The 11713-nt window shown below is 35.2% G+C and overlaps 1 protein-coding gene across 1 annotated transcript in view; it reads left to right on the plus strand.

Annotated features, from left to right (window-relative positions):
- CACNA2D1 (calcium channel, voltage-dependent, alpha 2/delta subunit 1) overlaps window positions 1-11713 on the plus strand; it is a 584478-nt gene that overhangs the window by 473789 nt on the left and 98976 nt on the right. Inside the window, exon 11 of the mRNA XM_006896147.1 lies at window positions 9020-9178. Coding sequence (XP_006896209.1) covers window positions 9020-9178 — 159 coding nt within the window. The remainder of the gene's footprint in view (window positions 1-9019; window positions 9179-11713) is intronic.

Consider the following 11713-nt stretch of genomic DNA (forward strand, 5'->3'; position numbering starts at 1 on the left):
GAGGGCCAGGGGAATGTCTATCTGTGTTTCATTGATTATGCAAAGGCATTTGACTGTGTGGGTCACAACAAACTGTGGCTGACTCTGAGAAGAATGGGAATCCTAGAACATTTGATTGTGCTAATGTGAAACCTATACTTGGACCAGGAGGCATTCATCAGAACAGAACAAGGGCTATTGTATTTAGGGTCATATGAGTCTCAACCGCACACAACAACAATTGTAAGAATTACTAATACTTTGGGTATTTGTGAATGCTTACATTCTTCACATATTTATTTATGAGATATTATTTACAATTTTACAAAAAGATGATGTAATAGAGGAAGGGCCATTAAATAAAACAACATTCTCTCCCTCCTTTATTTTTGACTTTTGTTTGTAAGGTGAAGATTGGTGCTTTCTAGGAATTATTTTAATTGTAAAACCATGTAAAAAATATATCTAACTGTGAAGAGAAGACTTGATGGCACTTCCCCCCATACACATTATATGCATTATAGTAACAGGACAAAATAACCCAGAATATTTACTTTTTCTAAAAAAAGAAAGTGACATATAAATTTTTTGCGAATATTAGCAAATTTTATTAGAGGATATTAGTTATATGATAAATTCGGGGGGCTTTTTAGAAATTGATCTCTATGTAGTTTTAGCAATAGGAAGGTAAGGGGACCCGAGCATGGTGGGAGTTATGAGAATGGTCCAGGAATAACCGTCTGTTATTCATAGGGTCGCTAAACCAGTCATATTCAACTCAGCGACACCAAGGAAGAGAGGGGATACTTTTATTCAGTAACTGAGTTATTGTTTTTAAAAAGGTAAAAGTTATTGACTTCTTTGTTTAGTCTGGTAGATTTGAGAACATCTTGATGCTGTGTGGCAGGATTTGCTGCATAGCATTTTTCAAATTATATTACTCATTTTGTGAGTGTAGATGGAATGACCTGAGCCAATGTCTAAGCATACTTTCTCAGATATTTAAACTGTCATATTTGCTCCTAAATGCTTATTAGGCTTTAGATCAGTAGATATGAATTTGCACTTTCATGCTATATTATGGTAGTTAAGGTTAGAAAATACATATTTTAATCTTAATTCTTTAATAACAAAGTCCCATTTCCATAAATTTCTAAGGGAATAAAGAAGTATTTTGAGAATGTTTATGTAGACCCTATAGCTTGACTAATATTCAAAGAAATAAAAATATTGTATATTCCATTGTAAAAGATTATGTCATAAACTGACAATTGGGTGTTACATTCGACAGGGTATTCTTTTTTTCCTCACACACAAGTTTTCTTTGGGAATTTATGCCTTTTACCAACTTTATACTATATTTTAAAATGCTTTCAAATGTTTCAGAGTGTTTTTATCTGTTTTTAATTCTATGAGACCTTACTTAAACCATACTCTATTGGTAGACTCTTTTTTTAAAACAAAATCTCTTTTCTCATTATTTTTTACCATAGTCATGTTGTAGGGTATTCAATTGTTTAATCACAATTGAATATAACTGTTTTAAGGTGAATATAACTATTTCAAAACATGTTGGTAACTTTTAACAATTGTATTTACTAACACAATTATTAGCACAGGGAGCTTTGATGGCCTACTGGCAAGAAGCCACACTGCAATCCTGAATACAAAAAGTTCGAGACCACCAGCTGCTCTGTGGGAGAAGGATGGGTCATTTACTCCAGTGTGATTAACTGCCTCTGAAAACCCATCTAACCGTCAGCTATGGGTTGGTTCTCACTCTGTGGTACATAACAATTTTAATGCAATGTTCATGTCTAGATTGAAATAATTCATTGGTGAATCTCATAAACTTTCTCTTCTCTTATTGATGTTGGGTGCCATCAACTTCAACATACAGTAACTCTATTGACAACAGATCTAGAACTTTACTTACCTATTCTTGCTTCTTCTTCATGATCCTTCCATGATTGTACCTCTTGTTGCAGCCACTATGTCAGTCTCTCCTGTTGATAATTTTCCTCTTTTTCTCTGACCCTCCATCTCTCCTAGCAAGCAGAGTGTCTTTTCCCAAAGACTAGCCCTTCTTGACAACATGTACAAAGTAAGCACAACAAGGTTTCACCATCTTTGTATCCAAGAGGCACCCTGGTTGCAGTTTTTCCTAGATAGACTTTGTTTGTTCTTTTGCTAGTTCATGATCTAATCATTTATCTTCTGGCACAGTCTGTAGAGAGTTTCATTGTTAAGCCAAAGGTGCTTTTCTCTGGTGGTTCAAATCTACCCAAGTCTCCACAAGAGAATGGCGGGAGATCTCCCTGTGCAATTGACAGTCTAGGAAAACCAATAGAAGCTAGCTGAGTATTCTCAGACTCTACAGTAATGAAAGAGAAAGTAAAATTTCTTAAAAATCAGATTGATTTTCTGTTAGGATCATGTCTCATACAGATTAGTTAGAAAATGCTTCTCTTTACCATGATTCTTGATTCGTATGAGTCTAGATAGTTGGACACTTACCCCCTCAGTTTTCTCGGATCTTTATCCAGATGTTATCTTGTTAGAGGCTGTCACTGACTCTACTACATCTCCAGTAGCAATTAGAATTCAGCTCTTTTCTAGTACTTGCCGGAGCTCTGGTGGCCTGGTGGTAAAGAGCTGTGCTGCAAAAGCATGTGGTTAAAATTCAACAGATGCTCCACAGGAGAAAGATGAATGGTCTTCTCCTGTGCAATGAAAGTGCCTCTCAGCACCCACTGGATAAGAGAAGAGTCAGTTCTGACTCAATGGTACACAACAACTATTTCTTTACCTCATTTCACTTTTCCTTATGGCATTTCTCACTGTCTCCATGGTTTATAGATATGTTTGCCATGTTTGATGTTTTTATCCTTGGACTCCCTTCTTCCTAAAAGTATCTCTCAGAATGGGCAATTTCATGGATTATAATTAATATTTTTAAATATTAGTTGAATAAATGGAATTAATGTTTTTATAAATTATCAAACAATACCACTGATATTGCATGCAAGCAAAATATTGTTGAAGATCATCCAAAAGCGGCGATGACAGTACACTGAAAGAGAACTGCCAGAAGTGCAAGCTGAGCTTAGAAGAGGCCATGGCTCCAGGGATATCATTGCTAATGACCGATGGATCCTGACTGAAAGGAGAGAATACCAGAAGACTGTCTATCTGTGTTTTATTCACTATGCAAATGCATTTAGCTATGTGAATCATAACAAATTATAGCTAACATTGAGAAGAATGGAAATCTTGGAAGGGACTGTTTTATGAAGAGAGTAAGGGAACACTATATGGTTTAAAATATGAAAAGGTATTCATCAAGGTTGTATCCTCTCTCCACACTTATTCAGTCTGAGAAAATTATTTGATAAAGTTTACTCTATGAAGAAGAATGTGGCATCAGGATCATAGGAAGACTCACCAACCTGCTTTATGCAGATAACACAACCTTGCGTGCTGAAAAATAAAAAAAAAGAAAAGCAAAACAAGTGAAATTGAAGCACTTGTTAGAGAAGATCAAAAACCAAAACCTTCAATATGGATTACAACTCAACATCAAGAAGACAACATTGCTAACCACTAGAATGATAGGCAACATCTTGCTAAATTGAGAAAAGACTGAATCTGTTAGTGACTTCTTCTTATTTGAATATACAGTCAACATTCTTGGTTCCAGCAGTCAGAAGATCAGGAGATGCATTGCATTGGGGAAGTCAGTAGTTAGGGACTTCTTCAAATTACGGAGAAGCAATGATAGCAGTTTGAAGAGCATTGTGTGCCTGACTCAGGTCATGGTCTTTTCAATCACTTACTATACATCTGAGAGCAGAACATTGAGTAAGGATGACAGAAGAATTGATGCCTTTGAGCGGTGGCTTTGGAAGAGAGCAATGAATATTTCCAGTACTGACAAAAGAATAAACAGGTACATCTTGGAGAAAGGGCAGCTGAAATGCTCCTTGGAGGAAAAGATAACAAAAGATCACCTAATGTATTTAGGACATATTTTTAGGAGACACTATTTCTTGGAGATGAACATCATACGTAAAAAGGTAGAGAGAGGATCAGAGGAAGACCCTTAACCAGATAGATAGACAGACACAGTGACTGCTGCAGTGAACTCGAGTATATCAGCAATCTTTTGCAAGACACAAGATATGCCAGAGTTCAGATCTCTTCTTCATAATTTTACTGTGATTCATACTTGACTGGATGGCACCTAATAACAACAATGTCTTTAGAACAGGTCATGTGGTCTTTGTTGAATTAACTCTAATATCTATCAACCAGTGCCTTGCTAAACAGAAATGTATTACAACATTGGATTTGATAACAAATTTTAGTAAATCACACGTGTCTTTCTGTTTTATAGGACTAAAATTATCTCCGTGCATCTCTTCAGTACAGTGGTATCTCTACTCTCTAAAAAATACCCATCTATCTATCTGTCTGTCTGTCTATCTATCTATCTATCTATCTAAACTGAGACATCACCTCACTATAATTGTTGTTTAGCAGCTATAAAATTTCTCCTAATTTATTAGCTTCAGAATTCATAAAAATATTCAGCTTAATATTCCACTTTTAATAAAGTAGAATAAATAAATGTTATACAGTCATTTCATGATTTCGTTAGAGTTCAGCCTTCAAGGAAAAAAAAACCACTTAACCTAATATAAACTTTTTCTGAATAGACAATGTTGTTGTACTTGTTATGTGCCATTGAGTTGCCTACAACTCAGCGACGCTATGTACAACAGACCTATACCCTTCTCTATCCTGTGTCAATCTTATTGTCTCTAACACACCTACCTCCTTTACTCCAGTCACTGAATCAGTGAATCTCATCAAAGGTCATCCTTTCTTGCACTGTTTCTCCAGCCTCCCAAGCATGACGTCCCTTTCCAAGTTCTGGTCCCGCCTTGCATCATGTCCAGAATATGTCATATGAAGCTTCAGAATCCTTGCCTTCAAGGATCAGCCAGGCTTCACCTTCTCCAGAACTATCCTGTTGTTCGTAGCAGAAGATACCAATAGTGGTATGCTCAATATTTTTCTGCAGCACCACAGCTCATAGATATCAATTCTCCTTCTATCATCCCTAGTCATTGTCCAGCATTCTAATGCATAGCAAGTATGGCACCTTAGTAGAAGACTGAAAATCTTCAAAATTATATAAAACTAATATATATGTAAAAATGAATATCCATTAATACATGTAATTAATATACATATAAATAGACTTCATTAACTAGCCAAAGAAATGTGAATAATTAAAATAATGAAATACCCTTTTTACTTACAATAAAGCAAATAAAAATGTTCATTGTTTATGAAATTAAAATGAAACAGGCTCATATATACTGTAAGTTGGCACCAAATTAGTGCAAAACAAGTGGACAGTACATTAAGAACTTGTAAAATTACTCTTAACTGACAATATGTCCATATCTGTAGAAATAAATGTTATAAAGTATTTGGGGCAATTAGACATTTTGTTTCTTTATAATATTTATACTTCCCAAATTTCCAGATTTTTGAAAAAGTAAGCCTGAAAGTATGTTTAATATAAACAATGTGCATAAATCCTATACACACCAAGATTTTGAAGTTCACAGGCTGGTTCGTGTATCTTTTCTTTACCTGCATTGCCATCTTGTGGCCAGTGTCTGAGATAGCTTCTGACACCAGGATCTGTCATTTTCTCTTAATGTTAAATGATGCAGATGCTGGCATCACCATGGGTAAAGTGCTTGGCTGCTGACTATAGGATCAGATCTTCTAACTCACTATCTGCTCATCAGGAAGAGATGTGATAGTCTGATACTGTCAGTATTTAAAGTGATGAAGAAATATTATGGAATGTTCTACTCTATCCTGTAAGTTTAGTATGGTTTGGAATTCATGGCAGTGGATAATATCAATGATTAACACAACTGCAAGTTTTTTTAAAGTTGGATGTTGGAAAATACCCAGAGGTACCTTGGAAGAAAGTGCAATGATTTACTTTTAAAAATCAGCGCCTGGAAACTGTATGGAACCAGTTCTACTCTCACATATAGGAAATCAGTGTGAGCTCAAATTGACTCACTGCCAAGGTGCTGCTTAGAAAAGAGGATGATAAGACTCCTGTACTTAGGGTGTGACCAGGAGCAGCTAGTACCCAGTGATGTAAATCGTGCTTAGTAAAGTGGAGGCTCCATGAAAAATGAGGAAGACGTTTAAGGATGTGGACTGAAATCAAGATAATCCTGAAGGACACAAATTGAAGACCCTCAAGAGCATAGATTGCAACAAATTACCTAAAAGAGTGGGCTCAAACCTAAGACAAATTATACAGATGCCTCAGGACCTGGAAGTGCTCGATGCTATTGTACTTAGAGACACTATGAATTAGAATTGACTCTACACCACAGATCTATTGGTGATTTTTCTCTTTAATGATAAAGTTTCATTATTTTCGAGTCTTATTTAAGATATTAAGTAAATGATATACTGTTATGTAAACTACTTCTCACTAACTTTTATGTTTTGGGTGATTGGGTTTTTTGTTTTGGGGGGTTTCCCCACCAATTTAAATAGAATCATGTCTGAAAGCAGGAAATGTGAAGTTCTAGTTCTTGCTGATCATTTGTACATCTTTACCCCCAGATCTGCACTACCTTTCTTTTGAATGTAAAGCAAGAGATAAAACAGAAAATTAAAGCATATCTGGGGTAAAAACCTTTGAAAACTGGTTTTTCTAATTGTTGTGTTAGCCCCTGTTAGGGAGCATAGTTCCAGCTACCTTAACTGCAGACACTTAATCGTGCAAATCATCAAAATCTGAGGGACCAGTAGACTAGGATACTTCAATAGTGTGCAAAACAGTAGTAGTGAGAATGTGACAGACAGTGAAGAGACTGCAGCACTGCTGTGAAGAGACTGGCCAAGTATAACTAGAAGAACCCTGCAGATAAAGTCCACAGTTAAAAGTTCTGCTTGCTTGATGATCAAAGGAAAAGCTGACTTGTAACTACTCTCAGATAAAGTTTGTTAGACAATTGAGGAAACCATAGGCTTCTTGAATTTGTGCTGCTGAACTGAGCTTGGACTTTCACTAATTGAAGAATTGTGCCTTATTAATCTGGTTTGGAACTGCTGGGCTAAACCTGAACTTGCCTGTGTGATATTCTATGCCTCTCCCATACTCCAACCTATTTCTCTAAAAAACCTCACAACTATCAAAAAAAGTTTGTGAGTCTTGCAGTGAACATTGGGCCTAATGATTGGCAAAAATAGGTGCAGGTGCTTGTGGGGTGGCATGCCAGACTATGTCGTTATCTGTATGGTATTGCGGATATTAATGATGGGAAATGTTCCTCTTTTTGAAGCAGTTAGAAGTCAGACTCAGCCACCCCTATGTCGCATATGCTGCTTTCACAATACCGTAAGAAATAACTTGTATATTGAACAATATTTCAAAAGCCAATAGATGATAAATTATGCTCATTTTGTATATTAAAATCCTTATGTTTAAACAAAATACAAAGTGTCCTAAATCAGATCTGCTTTTATAACATGCTACAAGATGTGGATAAGGAAAATAGGTTTGTGGTGAGGTGGAAATTAAAGTTTGGGTTACTGTGAGAAGAATTTTAAATCAGCCAGTTCTCAATACATCCAAGTGGAAGAATGTGACTTTCCAGGTTTCTTTTATCAAAGTTAATGTTTCTGATGGAAGACAATGGGACCTCCCATTATCTCAGGAGACTTGGTGCTCTGTGAAGTTGACATTTCTGGACAGGGAACTCTGTGGGAATTTCATGCTTTTCTGACTTTTGTTGTATGTCAGAGTAATGTGAGCATTTCATCATTTGTATCCTGTGGAAAATACAATAAAAGCAAAATCTTTATCAGAAATATTTCATAAAGCAATCCTATTCATCCAAGGACATCCAAACAAAAATAAATGATGCATTTTTCAAAGCTAAACAAGAGTTCATATTACTTCCTTTGAGAAATTGACAACTTGTTTTTGGACCTAAAGTATCTTTAGATTAGCTTAGTTCTCTTTGACAATGAAGTTTACTAGGAAAGTAACTGTTTTGAATAATGCACTTGTGTTTGAGTAAGATTTACATAGCTTTGTTGACTGTTTTTGCTGTTGTTATTTTTATTGAATTTGAGTTAGCTGGATTCAACTTGTGGAGGTCTTATATATAACAGAGCTAAGGAGTGAAACTGACATTTGTTTCTTTGTAACCATTCTCAGTAATTAAGAATACTTTCTGATTGCATTGTTGAGTAAACTCATACAATTTAACATTTACCAAATGACAGATGCTATACGGCATGTTTTATGTACATTTTCATTTTGCTCTTAGTATCTATTTGAGCTAAATATTTAGATTTATTAATGTGTAAGATTAACCACATATTAAAAGCTAAAACACAAATTCAGCTCCTCTTGTTTTAAGTCTCAATCTTGGTCAAGAGTTGGCTTCTAATTAAATTCCATATCCAAAAATTAAATTAGAAATATACGCATTCATATTCTCTCTCTCTCTCTCTCTCTCTCTAATTATGTGCCATGAAGTAGAAGTTAAATGACATTTTTATATCATATGTGACTTTGAGTCCACCCTTCTGTACCCATATCCAAAGTATATGCAAGTATTGTCCCACAAAGACTATACCTAGCTCTGCAGAGATGGAAGCTCCAGAATGAACCTGGCCACTATCAAGAAGGAATGATATTCTTTTTAGTTTTTGTACTTTTACAGCTCTTTTGTACAGACATAAAACATCAAAGAGAATATTTACTGAGGTGAGCTATTTATTGCATACACTAATGTCCAGAACTATGCAATCTTTCTTTCTTAAAAATATAGTTTGATGAGCACTTGTTGTTGCAATCAACTCCCCTGTCCTTTAGAAAGAGAAAACAGTGCATCAAATTGAATAATAGAAAAGTTTATTAAAAATCGTATGCTTAATTAAAGTTCATTATACATCCCACTCCCTTTTTTTCCAGTTTAACAGCAATGCCCAGGATGTAAGCTGTTTTAAACATCTTGTTCAAGCAAATGTAAGAAATAAGAAAGTGCTGAAAGATGCAGTGAATAACATCACAGCAAAAGGAATCACAGACTATAAGAAGGGCTTTAGTTTTGCTTTTGAACAGCTGCTTAATGTAAGTATCAATATTATCTCCCTTTTTATTATTGAATAGTAGTATAATCAAAGATGAATACTTACATTTTGTCATTGGTTCATTGGTGTTTTATTTTCTGCAGATCAGATACTAGATTGGTCCACTTGTTCTGTCGTTCATTCAGCCAGGTATTCATTGTGTGCCTCACAAATTCTCGTCACAGATCGAGTCTGGGATTTTAGTTTAAAATAGACTGTCTGCTCTCAAGAAAGTCAAACATAATACATTACATTACCATGTGTAGTATAGAGTAAAAGTTTAATGGTAGGGTGTTCAGATAAGAGAGTACCATAATGGAAACAGAAAGGGCTTCATTTACCCAAAGGATATAAAAGGGAGGAGAGAGAATAAGAAAAAGGGAAGTTTCTTTGAAAATGAAATTTTAAAGAATGGTTGGATTCTAGAGCAATGGGAAAAGGAAAGTCATTTTAGATAAAACTGAGAAACATGACCATAAAAACAGATAAATATGAAGTAACGTGGCACATTTAAGAATTGTGGATGATTTGGTGATTTGGCTTCTTTGTCATAAAGATAAGTTTATCATCTCAGAGATATAAGTAATGCAGGGGCAGTGATGAATAAGGAAAGGCTGTGAGATAGCCATTCATACAGGCTTTTAGTAGAAAACTATATTTATCCTATAAGAATTGTAGGTCTAAAGAATGGTCTCAGTTGCTATATGGTGCTAGTAGTTGGCTTCAACTCATAGTGACTATATGCATATAAGTCAAACCCTACATCTAACTTATATCTGGTAAAAATGAACATATTGCTAAATGTTTTGTTACCTACAGAAATAAAATAAAACATCAAAACTTTGAAATGTAAATACTATTGAATGTTATATATGATATCTGTTTTTCTCCTACTAAAGGAGTATACTTTTTAAAATTTTTATTTTGATTTTAACACAAGTTTACAGAAAACATGCATTTTCATTTATTCATTGCTGCACTTTTCCCTCCCAACACCCCTAAGTTCCCTTTTTATAAAAAAATTATTCATTTTTGCATAATTTCCTCCCTGCCCCACTCCCAGTCTACTTTGTCATGCACCTCATATTCTGGACTGTTGTCATGCAAATAATACCTAATCATATATTCCTTTTGAACAGTTCTTTCCTTCATCTGTTTCAGTGCAGTGTCCATTATTTATTCCCCCCTTTTTTTCATTTTCCCCAATCCCCATTTCAGTCCTGTTTTGTAACAGTGGCATTATGCAGTATTTGTCCTTTGTGACTGAGATATCTCACCCAGGATAATGTCCTCCAGGTTCGCCCATGTTGTATAATATTTTATGAGTTCCTTGTTTTTCAATGTTGTGTAGTATTCATTGTGTGAATATACCATAAGTTTTCTATCCATTCATTTATTGATGGCCACTTGACTTGCTTCCATATTTTGCTTTTGTGGAAAATCCAGCAGTAAACATGGGTAAGCAAGTGTCTGTTTGGATGACAGCTCTGGTTTCTTTAGAGTATATTCCTAGTAGTGGAAATCCTGGGTCAAATCATATTTATATTTCCAACTTTTTGAGAAAGCGCCATACCACCTTCCATAGTGGTTGCACTATTTTACCCTCCCACCAGCAGTTCCAAATTCTCCATAACCTTGCCAGCATTTGTTGTTTGCTGCTCCGTTGAACTTTACTATTGTTACTAGGATGGGATGAGATCTCATAGTTGTTTTGATTTGCATCTCTCTCTCAGAACTAGGGATTTTGAAAATTTCTTCATGTGTTTATTTGCCATCTGAGTGTCTTCTTTCATGAAGTGTTCATATACTGTGCCCATTTTGCAACTGGGTTGTTTACCTTTTTTCTTGTTGAGGTGCTGTAGTCTTCTATAAATTTTAGATATAAGCCACTTATCAGATATGTAATTTCCAAATATTTTTTCCCAGTCTGTGGCTTTCCTTCTTACCTTGTTGGAGAAATTTTTTGATGTGTGTAGGAATTTGAGTCTTAGAAGTACTATTCATCTATTTTATTCTCTCCTGGATGTAGGCTTTTCAACATGCTTGGAAGACTGTTCATATTGTAGATTAGGGCTTCTAGAATTCTTCCAAGCTTTTCTCTGATGAAGTTTATAATCCTTGGTTTTACTCGTAGGTCCTTCATACACTTTGAATTTGTTTTTGTGTATGATGTGAGATGTGAGATATGAATCTTGCTTGAGTTTTCTACAGATAGTTTTCCAGTTTTGCTAACATCATTTGTTAAAGAGGCTTTCATTTTCCCACTTAACTGATTTCATCTTTGTCAAAAATTTGTTGACCATAGGTAAATAAGCTGATTTCTGAGTTCTCAGATCTATTCCACTGATCTATGTGCCTATCACTATACTAGTACCATGCTGTCTTGACCACCATGGTTGTGTAGTAGGATTTGAGATCAGGGAGTGAGATGCCTCCTACCTTGTTTCTCTTTTTCAGATGTCCTTTTCTGCTTCAGGATCTCTTTCCATTCCAGATGAATTTGGAAATTGCCTTTTCCATCTCATTGAAGAATTGA

Source organism: Elephantulus edwardii, unplaced genomic scaffold (genome assembly GCF_000299155.1).
Source record: "Elephantulus edwardii isolate Elephantulus edwardi_28Jun2011 unplaced genomic scaffold, EleEdw1.0 scaffold00183, whole genome shotgun sequence".
NCBI classification, from domain to species: domain Eukaryota; kingdom Metazoa; phylum Chordata; class Mammalia; order Macroscelidea; family Macroscelididae; genus Elephantulus; species Elephantulus edwardii.